Below are 18,586 nucleotides of genomic sequence, written 5' to 3' on the forward strand. Positions count from 1 at the left end.
TTGGAGCGGATGGTCGGGGGCCAGAAAATTATTATAATGATTTGTACACTGCAAATTGACCACAACTAAGCCCAGAAAAATAACAATCATTTCATACCTTGATTACATTGACACACGATCGCGTCTCTTTTTTTATTTGTGGGAATACTTGGGAACAGATTTCCTAAATTAAACACATTTTAAGCTGAATTCCTGGTGATTTTAAAGTATTCCTTTACTAAAAACTTTGGGGGGCAAAACAAAATCGCTGTTGCCTAGACCTGCCTTAGGGTTATGTATCAGGGATGAAAGACTAGGTACTATGCAAGAAATTGGATATTATATTGAAGTGATTTCCCAATTGCTATACCTTGATTGATAACATCAGTGGCTAGAGAATATCTAACTAATGAATTACTATGTACAAATCAAACAGCCAGTCACAAATTGAGAGCCAGATAATGTGATTGAAAGAGAAAAACCCAACCTCTGAAATTAAAATAAATAAATAAATGATGATTCACATTCTTGAAGAAATGATGATTGATTCATTACTGGTCAGATTTCCATTTGATTTAATTAACTTAAGTCTAATCCAATATGGCTCTATATTTGTGTAAATTACTGAAATTAACTTAGACCATGTCATGCCCTGCTATGTACATCAGTGGAGGCTGCTGAGGGTAGGACGGCTCCCCTGTAGCTCAGTTGGTAGAGCGTGGCATTTGCAATGCCAGAGTTGTGGGTTCGATTCCCATGGTGGGCCAGTATGAAAAATGTATGCACTCACTAACTGTAAGTCGCTCTGGATAAGAGTGTCTGTTAATGACTAAAATGAAAAAAAGAATAATGGCTGGAACGGAGCGAATGGAATGGCATCAAACACATGGAAACCATGGAAACCATGTGTTTGATGTATTTGATACCATTCCACATTACCACAAGCCTGTCCTCCCAATTAAGGTGTCACCAACCTCCTGTGATGTACAGTACTTGTTTGTATTCTGTTTGATTGGGTATGATTGGAGCAAACAAAAATAAATACAATACCAAGTAATATGAATAGGATAAGAAGTGGGGCCATGTAAGAGATTTCTGTTAAACGCATCAAAACCAGACACAGGTTAAATCAATGCAATGTGAACAAACAATATGCAACATAATAAATAGCCTATAGGTATTATCTGCATTAGCACACAATACGTATTATCATGTAGATGCCCTGTTTCTGTTCACCGTGCCAACAGTATCGAATCAATGTCGGTTTCCCAAATAGCACTCTCTTCCCTACATAGTGCACTACTTTTGACCCTATGTAGGGAAGAGAGTGCAATTTGGGACGCAGCCAGAGTCTACAGTATTGAATCAATGTCAATAGTTTAAACCCTCATGGTCCAGTACTAGCCTGGTACCCATACTGTCTGTGCTGAAGCCAACTGTAAAATGAATTCACACTATCATCAGCCTATCATCCGCCTATCATCTATACAAGGACAGAAGAGTTACTGTGCGTACAGCTTGGGACCTGGCTAGTCTAGTACCACTACAGACACACCGTTTGGACTTCTCTTCACACATACCTTGGCCTTGAGCTTCTCTGGGCTATTCTCAGCAGAGGGCTCTGTAGAACTGGGGAGAAGAGACATGGGTTAGTAGAGAAAACACAGATCCCACATTGAGATACAATAACAGTGTAAAAATAGGTAGATGTTGGTAGAAAAAAACAGAACAACAGATTGTGACAAACACCTACAAACAGAGCCAGAGTTACTAAACATTCACACCAGTAAAACGCCTGCACCTCCAGAGAGATTCACACCAGTAAAACGCCTGCACCTCCAGAGAGATTCACACCAGTAAAACGCCTGCACCTCCAGAGAGATTCACACCAGTAAAACACCTGCACCAGAGAATGACACTTAAAAGGAGATGAAGAAACCAGACAGGTTCATGTAGTATCCCGCTGTCTTTGTTGTCCTGTGTTTCTCTGTAAGAATAACAGGGAGGAGCATAGTGAACTGACCCAGGCAGTGTTGGAGGTGAGGTGGATGCTAAAGGGAGTGGACAAATTGACCTCTCTCTGATCCACGGCTGAGTCACACAGAAATACATCTACTAAACATAAGACCTGACTACTGTGTGTGTGAGTATGTATGTGTGTGTGTGTGTGTGTGTGTGTGTGTGTGTGTGTGTGTGTATGTATGTGAGTGTATGCGTGTGTGCGTAGTACGGCACAGTAAGCTCTTGCTACCATTCACATGAATGGACAGCCATAGAGCAAGCAACTAGGATAGGCTACTTCTACATGTGTTGTCCATCGATTGATCCACACACATACCCCAGCCCAATCCAGTGGTGTTCTGGCGGAGGAGGGGTGGGGTTGGGGGGTAAGTTAGGGTTGTGAAAGAGTTTATCGACGGAGGGGTGGTTTTTGTGGGATGGAGGGGTGGATCTTGGGGGTGGGAGGGGTGTGCAGTGATCCCTGTGGGTTGTGTAGGAGTCCCAGCTGTGTTGCTGTCTGCAGTCACAGCAGCTGCTGCCAGCCAACCAGAGCCAGCCTCACTGAGTTACAGAGTCAGACCCACAGTGGGGATTTAGTTTACCACACTCTTAGAAAAAACTTTTCCAAAAGGGTTCTTCGGCTGTCCCCATGGGAGAACTGTTTTTGGTTCCAGGTAAAATTATTTTGGGTTCCATGTAGAACCCTTTCCACAGAGGGTTCTACATGGAACCAAAAAGGGTTATTCAAAGGGTTCTCCTATGCGGACAGCCGAAGAACCCTTTTAGGTTCTAAATAGCACCTTTTTTTCGAAGAGTGCCGTCACAGACACACAGATCTGTACCTAGGGGAAACTTCACCCCGGAGCCAGAGGAACACAGTGGCAGAGAGGTGGTTAGTACCTGTTTTCAGGTGAGTTTCTGGGATCTTTCCCTTTGCTTCGTGTCAGTGGGTCCAGACGGCTCCTGGTGGTCTTCTCCTCCAGGCTGAGAGAGGGGCTGGACACCACAGGAGACTGAGACCCTGCACACATCATCAGAGAGGTTCAAGAAATAGATGCAAACATACAGCAACAAGTAGTAATATCACTACATTGTAATCAAGGACGTGACTTTCTCGGAAATCATCATTGAAGACAATGTAGGTTCCGCATTCATATTCTTGAGATGCTGCCCACATCATCATAACAGTTTTTGCTCTGTACTGAAAGCGCTCTATTTTGAAAACTTGACCTATGACATCTACAATTTTGGGATGATTATATTAACAGTGGACTAATGAACAAAATACTAAAAGATGAGTTAACTTTCCCTTTTTATTTTTTTATTTTTATTTCACCTTTATTTAACCAGGTAAGCCAGTTGAGAACAAGTTCTCATTTACAACTGCGACCTGGCCAAGATAAAGCAAAGCAGTGCGATAAAAACAACAACACAGTGTTACATATGGGGTAAACAAAACATAAAGTCAAAAATACAACAGAAAATATATATACAGTGTGTGCAAATGTAGCAAGTTATGGAGGTAAGGCAATAAATAGGCCATAGTGCAAAATAATTACAATTTCGTATTAACACTGGAATGATAGATGTGTAAGAGATGATGTGCAAATAGAGATACTGGGGTGCAAATGAGCAAAATAAATAACAATAGGGGGATGAGGTAGTTGGGTGGGCTAATTTCAGATGGGCTGTGTACAGGTGCAGTGATCGGTGAGGTGCTCTGACAACTGATGCTTAAAGTTAGTGAGGGAGATAAGAGTCTCCAGCTTCAGAGATTTTTGCAGTTCGTTCCAGTCATTGGCAGCAGAGAACTGGAAGGAATGGCGGCCAAAGGAGGTGTTGGCTTTAGGGATGACCAGTGAGATATACCTGCTGGAACGCATACTACGGGTGGGTGTTGCTATGGTGACCAATGAGCGAAGATAAGGCAGGGATTTGCCTAGCAGTGATTTATAGATGACCTGGAGCCAGTGGGTTTGGCGACGAATATGTAGTGAGGACCAGCCAACAAGAGCGTACAGGTCACCATGGTGGGTAGTATATGGGGCTTTGGTGACAAAACGGATGGCACTGTGATAGACTACATCCAATTTGCTGAGTAGAGTGTTGGAGGCTATTTTGTAAATGACATCGCCGAAGTCAAGGATCGGTAGGATAGTCAGTTTTACGAGGGCATGTTTGGCAGCATGAGTGAAGGAGGCTTTGTTGCGAAATAGGAAGCTGATTCTAGATTTAACTTTGGATTGGAGATGCTTAATGTGAGTCTGGAAGGAGAGTTTACAGTCTAACCAGACACCTAGGTATTTGTAGTTGTCCACATACTCTAGGTCAGAACCGCCGAGAGTAGTGATTCTAGTCGGGTGGGCGGGTGCCAGCAGCGTTCGATTGACGAGCATGCATTTAGTTTTACTAGTGTTTAAGAGCAGCTAGAGGCTACGGAAGGAGTGTTGTATGGCATTGAAGCTCGTTTGGAGGTTTGTTAACACAGTGTCCAATGAAGGGCCAGATGTATGGTGTCGTCTGCGTAGAGGTGGATCTGAGAGTCACCAGCAGCAAGAGCGACATCATTGATATACACAGAGAAAAGAGTCGGCCCGAGAATTGAACCCTGTGGCACCCCCATATAGACTGCCATAGGTCCAGACAACAGGCCCTCCGATTTGACACATTTAACTCTATCTGAGAAGTAGTTGGTGAACCAGGCGAGGCAGTCATTTGAGAAACCAAGGCTATTTAGTCTGCCAATAAGAATGCGGTGGTTGATAGAGTCAAAAGCCTTGGCCAGGTCGATGAAGACGGCTGCACAGTACTGTATTATCGATTGCGGTTATAATATCGTTTAGGACCTTGAACGTGGCTGAGGTGCACCCATGACCAGCTCGGAAACCGGATTGCATAGCGGAGAAGGTGCGGTGGGATTCGAAATGGTCGGTGATCTGTTTGTTAACTTGGCTTTCAAATACTTTCGAAAGGCAGGGCAGGATGGATATAGGTCTGTAACAGTTTGGATCTAGAGTGTCACCCACTTTGAAGAGGGGGATGACCGCGGCAGCTGTCCAATCTCTGGGGATCTCAGACGTTACGAAAGAGAGGTTGAACAGGCTAGTAATAGGGGTTGCGACAATTTCAGCAGCTAATTTTAGAAAGAAAGGGTCCAGATTGTCTAGCCCAGCTGATTTGTAGGGGTCCAGATTTTTCAGCTCTTTCAAAATATCAGCTGTCTGAATTTGTGTGAAGGAGAAGCGGGGGGGGGGGGGGGGCATGGGCAGGGTGCAGAGCTGGTGGCCTGGGTAGTGGTAGCCAGGTGGAAAGCATGGCCAGCCGTAGCAAAATGCTTGTTGAAATTCGCAATTATTGTAGATTTATCGGTGGTGACAGTGTTTCCTAGCCTCAGTGTAGTGGGCTGTTGGGAGGAGGTGCTCTTATTCTCCATGGACTTTACAGTGTCCCAAAACTTTTTGGAGTTAGTGCTACAGGATGCAAATTTCTGTTTGAAAAAGCTAGCCTTTGCTTTCCTAACTGATTGTGTATATTGGTTCCTGACTTCCCTGAAAAGTTGCATATCGCGGGGGCTGTTCGATGCTAATGCAGTACGCCACAGGATGTTTTTGTGCTGGTCAAGGGCAGTCAAGTCTGAGGAGAACTATGTAGGGAATAGTGTGTCATTTGGGAAGCAGCTTGTATTAATGCAAGGAAATAGTGTGTCATTTGGGAAGCAGCTTGTATTAATGCATACTGTGATCACTAGCTCTAAGACTTACAGTAGCCAAAGGCTTGAGATGTGTCCTTGGATTAAAGCTTGTTTTGTTTGTTGCTCCTCTTCTGCAAATCCCTCTTATTATTTTTGCCCCCACCGTGCATTACCTCTGAATGCACTTTGAACTTGGACCTCGTACTCCAATGCCACTTCAGTAAACAAACCAACAGTAAATCATCGCATACAACATCTGTCCTTAAGACATGGGGCATGGGCAAGTTGCAGCGGAGGGTGCAGAGCTGGTGGCCGGGGTAGTGGTAGCCAGGTGGAAAGCATGGCCAGCCGTAGCAAAATGCCTGTTGAAATTCTCGATTATTGTAGATTTATCGGTGGTGATAGTGTTTCCTAGCCTCAGTGCAGTGGGCAGCTGGGAGGAGGTGCTCTTATTCTCCATGGACTTTACAGTGTCACAAAACATTTTGGAGTTAGTGCTACAGGATGCAAATGTCTGTTTGAAAAAGCTAGCCTTTGCTTTCCTGACTTCCCTGAAAAGTTGCATATCGCGGGGGCTATTCGATGCTAATGCAGTATGCCACAGGATGTTTTTGTGCTGGTCAAGGGCAGTCAAGTCTGAGGAGAACCAGGGGCTTTATCTGTTCTTAGTTCTGAATTTTTTGAATGGGGCATGCTTATTTAAGATTGAGAGGAAAGCACTTTTAAAGAACAACCAGGCATCCTCTACTGACGGAATGAGATCGATATCCATCCAGGATACCTGGGCCAGGTCAATTAGGAAGGCCTGCTCGCTAAAGTGTTTTAGGGGGCATTTTAAAGTGATGAGGGGTGGTCGTTTGACCGCGGACCCGTTATGGACGCAGGCAATAAGGCAGTGATCGCTGAGATCCTGGTTGAAGACAGCGGAGGTGTATTTAGAGGGTAAGTTAGTCAGGATGATATCTATGAGGGTGCCCATGTTTACGGATTTAGAGTTGTACCTGGTAGGTTCCTTGATAATTTGTGTGAGATTAAGGGCATCTAGTTTGGATTGTAGGATGGCCGGGGTGTTAAGTATAGTCCCAGTTTAGGTCACCAAGCAGTACGAACTCTGAGGATAGATGGGGGGCAATCAATTCACATATGGTGTCCAGGGCACAGCTGAGGGCTGAGGGGGGTCTGTAGCAAGCGGCAACAGTGAGAGACTTATTTCTGGAAAGGTGGATTTTTTAAAGTAGGAGCTCAAACTGTTTGGGCACAGACCTGGATAGTATGATAGAGCTCTGCAGGCTATCTCTACAGTAGATTGCAACTCCACCCCCTTTGGCAGTTCTATCTAGACGGAAAATGTTGTAGTTGGGGATGGACATTTCTGCATTTTTGGTGGCCTTCCTAAGCCAGGATTCAGACACTGCTAGAACATCAGGGTTGGCGGAGTGTGCTAACGCAGTGAATAACTCAAACTTAGGGAGGAGGCTTCTGATGTTAACATGCAAAAAACCAAGGCTTTTACGTTTACAGAAGTCAACCAATGATAGCGCCTGGGGAGTAGGAGTGATACTGGGGGCTGCAGGGCCTGGGTTAACCTCTACATCACCAGAGGAACAGAGGAGGACTAGAATAAGGATACGGCTAAAGGCTTTAAGAACTGGTCTTCTAGTGCGTTGGGTACAGAGAATAAAAAGGGCAGATTTCCGGGCGTTGTAGAATAGATTCAGGGCATTATGTACAGACAAGGATATGGAAGGATATGAGTACAGTGGAGTTAAACCTAAGCGTTGGGTAACAATGAAAGAGATAGCATCACTGGATGCACTGATTGAGCCGGTCTCCGCGTGTATAGGGGGTGGAACAAAGGAGCTATTTGAGGCAGTTTGAGAGGGACTTGGGGCTCTACAGTGAAATTGTATAATAAGAACTAACTGGAACAGCAATAGGCAAGGCATATTGACATGGGAGAGAGGCATAAAGCAATCACAGGTGTTATTCGAGAGAGCTAAGACAACAACTGGTAATGGCGATGAAAGTTTGGGCTGAGGCTAAACAGATAAACAGGACAGGGTATCGTGTAAAGGAACAGTCCAGCAGGCATCAGCTGTGCAGCTGAGTGATCATAAGGTCCAGTGAACAGCAATATGTGAGTCCGAGAGCAGTTCGAATTGGTGCTACAGCACAGGCGAGCAGGAAGCACGGCTGTTGATTGCGTGTGCTTGCGGGCCGGGGCTAGCAGATGGATCTTCGTGGTCGTCGCAACGGGAAGCCTGTTGAAACCACAGACGATTACGTCGGCAGACCAGTCGTGATGGATCGGCGGGGCTCCGTGTTGACACTAGGAGGTCCCGTCCGGTTGACAGAGAGGTAGATAGCCAGGAGATGGGCCTGACTCGAGGCTAGCTCAAGGCTGATTAGCCAACAACAACATCCATTCGGTTGCAGCTAGCTAGTTGCGATGATCCGGTGTTAAAGGTCCAGTGATTCAGTGATTCCGGCAGAAAATCAGATATGTTCTGGGTCGATAACGTGCTGTGCAGACAGTGCAGACTGGCCGATAATAGTCCAGGCTAGAGCTGGCTGGTAGGTAGTGCAGGCCACGGACAATGGTGAAAAACCGCTAACGGTGGCTAATAGCAAGTAGCTAGTTAGCTGGCTACTCCCATCCGGTAGACAGAGAGGTAGATAGCCGGGATATGGGCCTGGCTCGCGGCTAGCTCAAGGCTAACTGGTGCTTGCTTCGGGGGCAGTGGTGATTAGCCAACAGCAACATCCATTCGGTTGCGGCTAGCTAGTTGCGATCCGGTGTTAAGGTCCAGTGATTCAGTTATTCCGGCAGAAAATCCGATGTTCTGGGTGAAAAAACGCTAACGGTGGCTAATAGCAAGTAGCTAGTTAGCTGGCTAGCTAGTTTCAACTGGAGATTCTAGATAAAAGGTACGTCAATAATAGAATCCGTTCCACATTGAGTGAGGCGGGTTGCAGGAAAGTATATTTAGTAGAAGGATGAAAAGTGTGATAGGGAAATATATTTAAAAAAAAAAAAATACAGGCTATTTACACGGACACACTACAGAGTACACGACCGCACTGCTACGCCATCTTGGAGCACCTTTAATGATGTGGATAACACTTTAGGTATAATGGTGTATGATGTGGTTCTACACTGACCGTTGTTGTCTGCAGCCTGCTGAAGGAGGTTGTGTCTGGGGGAGCCCTCAGCACTGCCAGGGGCCCTGGAGGCTCTGGACTCATCCACAGTACTGGAGGCTGCACTCCGGATGGACGAACAAGTACTGCCAGGGCTCTCTGATGCCTGGGAAGCGAGGGAGAGAGAGAGAGGGGGGGGGGGGGGGAAGGAGAAGGGGGGACAGAGTAAGAAGGATGGAGGGAGGGATCAATAAAGAAGGAGAAAGATGGAAGGAGATAGAAAGAGACGAACACAGAGAGAGATTTACTTTAACAATGCTATCAAAAATCAGAGAAACTGAGACAGTCTACCCTGAGACAGTCTACCCTGAGACAGTCTACCCTGAGACAGTCTACCCTGAGACAGTCCACCCTGAGACAGTCCACCCTGAGGCACCTGACAGCCACCTAGCTCTGTAAATGAAACATGTTCTCTCCCTCCCTCCCTCCCTCCCTCCCTCCCTCCCTCCCTCCCTCCCTCCCTCCCTCCTTCTCTGCATCATTATCCTCAGGTGGTTATCTTACCGTAGTAAAGGTTACACACTAATTGCATGACTTCCTTCTGTATAGTGGCTGGTGACTGTCTGTCTTCAGTATAGTGGCTGGTGATTGTCTGTCCTCTGTATAGTGGCTGGTGACTGTCTGTCTTCAGTACAGTGGCTGGTGACTGTCTGTCTTCAGTACAGTGACTGGTGACTGTCTGTCTTCAGTATAGTGGCTGGTGACTGTCTGTTTTCAGTACAGTGGCTGGTGACTGTCTGTTTTCAGTATAGTGGCTGGTGACTGTCTGTCTTCAGTACAGTGACTGGTGACTGTCTGTCTTCTGTATAGTGACTGGTGACTGTCTGTCTTCAGTACAGTGACTGGTGACTGTCTTCAGTATAGTGGCTGGTACTGTCTCCTCTGTGTAGTGTCTGGTGACTGTCTGTCTTCAGTATAGTGGCTGGTGATTGTCTGTTTTCAGTATAGTAGCTGGTGACTTTCTGTCTTCAGTATAGTGGCTGGTGACTGTCTGTTTTCAGTACAGTGGCTGGTGACTGTCTGTTTTCAGTATAGTGGCTGGTGACTGTCTGTCTTCAGTACAGTGACTGGTGACTGTCTGTCTTCTGTATAGTGACTGGTGACTGTCTGTCTTCAGTACAGTGACTGGTGACTGTCTGTCTTCAGTACAGTGGCTGGTGACTGTCTGTCTTCAGTATAGTGGCTGGTGACTGTCTGTCTTCTGTATAGTGGCTGGTGACTGTCTGTCTTCTGTATAGTGACTGGTGACTGTCTTCAGTATAGTGGCTGGTACTGTCTCCTCTGTGTAGTGTCTGGTGACTGTCTGTCTTCAGTATAGTGGCTGGTGATTGTCTGTTTTCAGTATAGTAGCTGGTGACTTTCTGTCTTCAGTATAGTGGCTGGTGACTGTCTGTTTTCAGTACAGTGGCTGGTGACTGTCTGTTTTCAGTATAGTGGCTGGTGACTGTCTGTCTTCAGTACAGTGACTGGTGACTGTCTGTCTTCTGTATAGTGACTGGTGACTGTCTGTCTTCAGTACAGTGACTGGTGACTGTCTGTCTTCAGTACAGTGGCTGGTGACTGTCTGTCTTCAGTATAGTGGCTGGTGACTGTCTGTCTTCTGTATAGTGGCTGGTGACTGTCTGTCTTCAGTACAGTGACTGGTGACTGTCTGTCTTCAGTACAGTGGCTGGTGACTGTCTGTCCTCTGTATATTGGCTGGTGACTGTCTGTCTTCAGTATAGTAGCTGGTGACTGTCTGTCTTCAGTACAGTGGCTGGTGACTATCTGTTTTCAGTATAGTGGCTGGTGACTGTCTGTCTTCTGTATAGTGGCTGGTGACTGTCTGTCTTCTGTATAGTGGCTGGTGACTGTCTGTCTTCAGTACAGTGGCTGGTGACTGTCTGTCTTCAGTATACTGGCTGGTGACTGTCTGTCTTCTGTATAGTGGCTGGTGACTGTCTGTCTTCAGTACAGTGGCTGGTGACTGTCTGTCTTCAGTATAGTGGCTGGTGACTGTCTTTCTTCAGTATAGTGGCTGGTGACTGTCTGTCCTCTGTATAGTGGCTGGTGACTGTCTGTCTTCAGTATAGTGGCTGGTGACTGTCTGTCTTCAGTATAGTGGCTGGTGACTGTCTGTCTTCAGTACAGTGGCTGGTGACTGTCTGTCTTCTGTATAGTGGCTGGTGACTGTCTGTCTTCAGTACAGTGGCTGGTGACTGTCTGTCTTCAGTATAGTGGCTGGTGACTGTCTGTCTTCAGTATAGTGGCTGGTGACTGTCTGTCTTCAGTACAGTGGCTGGTGACTGTCTGTCTTCCTGCTTTTCTAAGCCTATATACTATATTCCGAGATTGCGTCCCAAATGGCACCCTATTCCCTATATAGTGCTGAGTCCTATGGGCCCTGGTCCAAAGCAGTGCATTATAAAGGGAATAGGGTGACATTTGGGGGTGAACCACTGCTCAATATTATTGCTGATTAAGGGAAAAAGCTTATAACTGGGAAATAGTGTTTTCCAAAAGAGACTTTCCCAGCAATTAACTCAGTAAGGAGGGAGAATAGGTTTTGACACCACTCAGGATTAAATAGGTGTGCCGCAGGGCACAGACTCGTAGCCAGTAATTAATACATTACATAAAGGCTTTTATATAAGGGCAGAGGACAGACAGGGCTACCCACACACACTCTCTGCATGATTCACTTGAATAAAACATAATATGAAACCAGTTCAATTCATTTTCAATGAGTAATGTTGATCCAACATCTGGTAGTGATTATAGCAGACTGATGATATCATCATTGAGACTAAAGTCTGTGTGAGTCAGCAGAACAGGTCCTGTGTGTGCACATGTGTGTGTGCTCATGTGTGTGTTCACCATGCGAGTGTGCCCATGCGTTCACCATGCGTGTGTGTGTCCATACAAACCTCTCCCTCTGTAGAGCTGATGCTGTCCTGTAGTAGTCCTCTGGAGAGTCTCTGTATGCTTCCAGTGTGGGGATCCGCCTCACTCAGCTCTGGAACAACACACACATCCTTAGTTATCATCAATTACATGTCTACAACAGTCATAAAGGTCTAGCCTGATCCCAGATCTGTTTGTGCTATCATGTTTGGCATGACAAGGACTCAACATTATAGTGTAAACAGATCTGGGACCAGGCTAACAAAGGTCCTCTTGCTATGGAATACATGAAAATATACACTACCAAACAAAAGTTTGGACACACCTACTCATTCAAGGGTTTTTCTTTATTTTGACTATTTTTTACATTGTAGAATAATAGTGAAGACATCAAAACTATGAAATAACACATATGGAATTTAAAGTAACCATAAAAGTGTTACACAAATAGATTTTATATTTGAGATTCTTCAAAGTAGCCACCCTTTGCCTTGATGACATCTTTGCACACTCATGGCATTCTTTCAACCAGCTTCATGAGGTAGTTGTCATAAATGCTGTAGGTGGGTGTAGTGGTGGAATCAAGCGCAGGACACCGAAGTATAGTCCAAAAGACTTTAGTGGAATATCCAACAAGGAAAACAGAACAAACTTGCCCGAAGGCGAAACTACGCACGCAGGCGACAAACAAAAGGCGCACTACACAGGTGCGTAAAACGCTCCAACACAGTGGAGTAAAGCTCAACCGAGCGAATAAGGAAATCGACAAGCAAACATACGACAGGAACAATCACACACAAACACAGACACACCCAACGAGACTTAAATAGAACACTAATGAGGACTAACTAGACACAGGTGTACAACATCAAGACCAAACCAAACGAACATGAAACATAGATCGGTGGCAGCTAGTACTCCGGGGACGACGACCGCCGATGCCTGCCCGAACCAGGAGGAGGAGCAGCCTCGGCCGAAACCGTGACAGTAGTCACCTGGAATGCATTTCAATTAACAGGTGTGCCTTCTTAAAAGTTAATGTGTGGAATTTCTTTCCTTCTTAATGCGTTTGAGCCAATCAGTTGTGTTGTGACAAGGTAGTGGGGCTATACAGAATATAGCCCTATTTGGTAAAATAAGTCCATATTATGGCAAGAACAGCTCAAATAAGCAAAGAGAAATGACAGTCCATCATTAGTTTAACATAGGTCAGTCAATACGGAACATTTCAAGAACTTTGAAAGTTTCTTCAAGTGCAGCCGCAAAAACCATCAAGTGCTATGATGAAACTGGCTCTCATGAGGACCGCCACAGGAATGGAAGACCCAGAGTTACCTCTGCTGCAGAGGATAAGTTCATTAGATTTACCATCCTCTGAAATTGCAGCCCAAATAAATGCTTCACAGAGTTCAAGTAACAGACTCATCTCAACATCAACTGTTCAGAGGAGACTGTGTGAATCAGGCCTTCATGGTCGAATTTCTGCAAAGAAACTACTACTAAAGGACACACAATAAGAAGAAGAGACTTGCTTGGGCCAAGAAACACGAGCAATGGACATTAGACCGGTGGAAATCTGTCCTCTGGAGTCAAAATTGGAGATTTTTGGTTCCAACCGCTGTGTCTTTGTGAGACTCGGTGTGGGTGAACGGATGATCTCCGCATGTGTATTTCCCACCGTAAAGCATGGAGGAGGAGGTGTTATGGTCTGGGGGTGCTTTGCTGATGACACTGTCTGTGATTTATTTAGAATTCAAGGCACACTTAACCAGAATGGCTACCACAGCATTCTGCTGCGATACACCATCCCATCTGGTTTGGGCTTAGTGGGACTATAATTTGTTTTTCAACAGGACAATGACCCAACACACCTCCAGGCTGTGTAGGGGCTATTTTACCAAGAAGGAGAGTGATGGAGTGCTGTATCAGATGACCTGGCCTCCACAATCCCCCGACCTCAACCAAATTGAGATCGTTTGGGATGAGTCGGACCGCAGTGTGAAGGAAAAGCAGCCAACAAGTGCTCAGCATATGTGGGAACTCCTACAAGACTGTTGGAGAAGCATTCCAGGTGAAACTGGTTGAGAGAATGCCAAGAGTGTGCAAAGCTGTCATCAAGGCAAAGGGTGGCTATTTGAAGAATCTCAATTATAAAATCTATTTTGATTTGTTTAACACTTTTTTGGTTACTACATGATTCTATATGTGTTATTTCATAGTTCTACAATGTAGAAAATAGTAAAAATAAAGAAAAACCCTTGAATGAGTAGGTGTGTCCAAACTTTTAACTGGTACTGTATATTACATTTTACATTTACATTTTTGTCATTTAGCAGACGCTCTTATCCAGAGCGACTTACAGGAGCAATTAGGGTTAAGTGCCTTGCTCAAGGGCACATCGACATATTTTTCACCTAGTCAGCTCTGGGATTAGAACCAGCGACCTTTCGGTTACTGGCACAACGCTCTTAACCACTAATCTATGATAAAAGAGCGGCTGTTTGTCATTCGGTACCATACATGTGTAGATCTATCGCAGGCCCTTACCCCCAATCAATCTCCTTAGACTAGCGTCCTGTCTAGGGGGTGTACTTGGACATCAAGATGCCTCACGCTATAGAAACAGGAGATAGGCTCCTGTTCTATGAGCCGTTTTGGCACTCACAAGCCAAGCCTACTTACTTTACTATGGATAGATTTACAGGACTGTATGAACGGTATGTAAATACACACAAAAATCACACCACACTAAATCACAGAACTAATCACAGGACTAATCACAGAACTAATCACAGAACTAATCAGAGAACAGGTCCCTCCCTCCCTCCGCCTCTCTCCCCCTCCGCCTCGTTCCCCCTTCCGCCCTACCCCCTCTCTCTCTCCCTGATATTGCTTAATCAACTGCCTCATTCAGTCTCTCCAGATCTGGATCATTACTCAGAGACTGCCCACTGTGCCCTCATCAGGTCTATTATGGCTCCTGGAGATGGCAGATCAAGGGCCGCTGCATCCATTATAATAGACTGGGACTGGAAGAAGCCAGAGGAGCCCAGAAGAAAAAAGGACAGTGAAAGGATGGATCCCAAATGGGACCCTATTTCCTACATAGTGCACTACTTTTTTTTCTCAAAAGTAGTGCACTAAATAGGAAGTAGGGTGTCATTTGGGACGCAACCATGTGTTTACGTCTTAAGGACAGATGTTGTATGCGATGGTTTACTGTTGGTTTGTTTACTGAAGTGGCATTGGAGTACGAGGTCAAAGTTCAAAGTGCATTCAGAGGTAATGCACGGTGGGGGCAAAAATAATAAGAGGGATTTGCAGAAGAGGAGCAACAAACAAAACAAGCTTTAATCCAAGGACACATCTCAAGCCTTTGGCTACTGTAAGTCTTAGAGCTAGTGATCACAGTATGCATTAATACAAGCTGCTTCCCAAATGACACACTAATCCCTACATAGTTCTCCTCAGACTTGACTGCCCTTGACCAGCACAAAAACATCCTGTGGCGTACTGCATTAGCATCGAACAGCCCCCGCGATATGCAACTTTTCAGGGAAGTCAGGAACCAATATACACAATCAGTTAGGAAAGCAAAGGCTAGCTTTTTCAAACAGAAATTTGCATCCTGTAGCACTAACTCCAAAAAGTTTTGGGACACTGTAAAGTCCATGGAGAATAAGAGCACCTCCTCCCAACAGCCCACTACACTGAGGCTAGGAAACACTGTCACCACCGATAAATCTACAATAATTGCGAATTTCAACAAGCATTTTGCTACGGCTGGCCATGCTTTCCACCTGGCTACCACTACCCCGGCCACCAGCTCTGCACCCTGCCCATGCCCCCTCCCACTTCTCCTTCACGCAAATTCAGACAGCTGATGTTCTGAAAGAGCTGAAAAATCTGGACCCCTAGAAATCAGCTGGGCTAGACAATCTGGACCCTTTCTTTCTAAAATTAGCCGCTGAAATTGTCGCAACCCCTATTACTAGCCTGTTCAACCTCTCTTTCGTAACGTCTGAGATCCCCAGAGATTGGAAAGCTGCCGCGGTCATCCCCCTCTTCAAAGGGGGTGACACTCTAGATCCAAACTGTTACAGACCTACAGTGCCCTCCACAATTATTGGCACCCCTGTTTAAGATGTGGTCGAGGACTTCCAAAAATTCTCATTTTTTTTTAAACAACATAGAACCCAAATGCAAAAAAAGAGAAAAATCCAACCTTTTATTTAAGTACATTACTTTGGTGTAAAAAAAAAAAATCACACATTTAGAAAAAAAAAAACTTGAAATCATGTGTCCCACAATTATTGCCACCCCTGATGTTAATACTTTGTACAACCCCCTTTTGCCAACAAGACAACACTTAATCTCCTCCTTTAACATTTCACAAGATTGGAGAACACAGAGAGAGGGATCTTTGACCATTCTTCTTTGGTGGTCCTCTGTAGCTCAGCTGGTAGAGCACGGCGCTTGTAACGCCAAGGTAGTGGGTTCGATCCCCGGGACCACCCATACACAAAAATGTATGCACGCATGACTGTAAGTCGCTTTGGATAAAAGCGTCTGCTAAATGGCATATTATTATTATTATTATTCTTTGCACAATCTTTCTAGATCATCCAGTGTCCTGGGTCCTCTCTTATGCACTCTCCTCTTTAGCTCGCCCCACAGGTTTTCGATTGGGTTGAGGTCTGGGGACTGAGATGGCCATGGGAGGACCTTGAGTTTGTGACTGCTGAACCATTTTTGTGTAGATTTTGCCACATGTTTTGGATCATTATCCTGCTGAAAGACCCAATGACGACCCATCTTCAGCTTTCTGGCAGAGGCCATCAGGTTTTTATTTAAAATGTCCTGGTAGTTCAAAGCGTTCATAATGCCATGCACCCTAACAAGGTTCCCAGGGCCTTTGGAAGAGAAACAGGCCCACAGCATCACAGATCCTCCACCATACTTCACGGTGGGCATGAGGTGCTTTTCGGCATACTCATCTTTTGTTTTACGCCAGACCCACTTAGAGTGTTTGTTGCCAAAAAGCTCAATCTTAGTCTCATCTGACCAAAGCACACGATCCCAGTTGAAGTCCCAGTGCCGCTTAGCAAACTCCAGACGTTTACATTTGTGAGTGTTAGTGAGAAAAGGCTTTTTCCTTGCATGCCTCCCAAACAGCTTGTTGGCATGTAGAGAGTGTCTGATGGTTGTTTTGGAGACTTTGTGACCCCAAGATGCCACTCTTTGATGCAATTCTGTGACAGTGAGCTTAGGACTTTTTTTTACTTCTCTTACCATCCTCCTCACTGTGCGTTGTGGCAAGATAAACTTGGGACCTCTTCCAGCCTTGTTTGTCACTGTTCCAGTTGTTTTAAACTTCTTAATTATTCCTCTGACTGTAGATACGGGCAAGTTAAGGCGAGTGGCTATTTTCTTGTAGCCATTGCCTGACTTATGAAGGTCGACACAAATCTGCCTTACTTGAATGGTGTGTTCTCTTGTCTTTGCCATGTTGACAAATGGGTAAGAGAATTAGGCCTCTGTGTCACGTCATATTTATACCCCAGGGAAACAGGAAGTCATGAATTACTAATTAAAAGTTCCTAGATACCCTGACCAACTTTAGCAACTACAGAAAAATATATATTTTTTAAAAATCAATTAAAATTTTCAGCGGAATTGTTAGGGGTGCCAATAATTGTGGGACACATGATTTCAAGATTTTTTTTTTCTAAATGTGTGATTTTTTTTTTTTACCACCAAAGTAATGTACTTAAATAAAAGGTTCGATTTTTCTCTTTTTTTGCATTTGGGTTCTATGTTGTTTAAAAAAAAAAGAGAATTTTTGGAAGTCCTCGACCACATCTTAAACAGGGGTGCCAATAATAGGGGAGGGCACTGTATATCCATCCTGTCCTGCCTTTCGAAAGTATTTGAAAGCCAAGTTAACAAACAGATCACTGACCATTTCGAATCCCACCGTACCTTCTCCGCTATGCAATCCGATTTCCGAGCTGGTCATGCACCTCAGCCACGCTCAAGGTCCTAAACGATATCATAACCGCGATCAATAAAAGACAGTACTGCACAGCCGTCTTCATCGACCTGGCCAAGGCATTCGACTCTGTCAACCACCGCATTCTTATTGGCAGACTAAATAGCCTTGGTTTCTCAATTGACTGCCTCGCCTGGTTCACCAACTACTTCTCAGATAGAGTTCAATTTGTCAAATCGGAGGGCCTCTGGCAGTCTCTATGGGGGTGCCACAGGGTTCAATTCTTGGGCCGACTCTATTCTCTGTGTATATCAATGATGTCGCTGTTGCTGCTGGTGACGCTCGGATCCACCTCTATGCGGACGACACCATTTTGTATACATCTGGCCCTTCATTGGACACTGTGTTAACAAATCTCCAAACGAGCTTCAACGCCATACAACACTCCTTCCGTAGCCTCCAACTGCTCTTAAACACTAGTAAAACTAAATGCATGCTCTTCAACCAAACGCTGCTTGCACCCACCCACCCGACTAGAATCACTACTCTCGGCGGGTCTGACCTAGAGTATGTGGACAACTACAAATACCTAGGTGTCTGGTTAGACTGTAAACTCTCCTTCCAGACTCACATTAAGCATCTCCAATCAAAAGTTAGATCTAGAATCAGCTTCCTATTTCGCAACAAAGCCTCCTTCACTCATGCTGCCAAACATGCCCTCGTAAAAATGACTATCCTACCGATCCTTGACTTCGGCGATGTCATTTACAAAATAGCCTCCAACACTCTACTCAGCAAATTGGATGTAGTCTATCACAGTGCCATCCGTTTTGTCACCA

General features: G+C 45.1%; 1 protein-coding gene across 1 annotated transcript in view; it reads right to left on the reverse strand.

Annotated features, from left to right (window-relative positions):
• Positions 1 to 18,586, reverse strand: part of LOC311132764 (neurabin-1-like) — a gene marked incomplete at its 5' end in the record, with an annotated part of 114,751 nt that overhangs the window by 3,164 nt on the left and 93,001 nt on the right. The window contains 4 exons of the mRNA XM_084166060.1: positions 1,560 to 1,608; positions 2,881 to 3,001; positions 8,834 to 8,978; positions 11,779 to 11,867. Coding sequence (XP_084022186.1) covers positions 1,560 to 1,608; positions 2,881 to 3,001; positions 8,834 to 8,978; positions 11,779 to 11,867 — 404 coding nt within the window. The remainder of the gene's footprint in view (positions 1 to 1,559; positions 1,609 to 2,880; positions 3,002 to 8,833; positions 8,979 to 11,778; positions 11,868 to 18,586) is intronic.

The sequence above is a fragment of the Coregonus lavaretus genome (assembly GCF_964263955.1).
Source record: "Coregonus lavaretus genome assembly, chromosome: 7".
NCBI lineage: Eukaryota > Metazoa > Chordata > Actinopteri > Salmoniformes > Salmonidae > Coregonus > Coregonus lavaretus.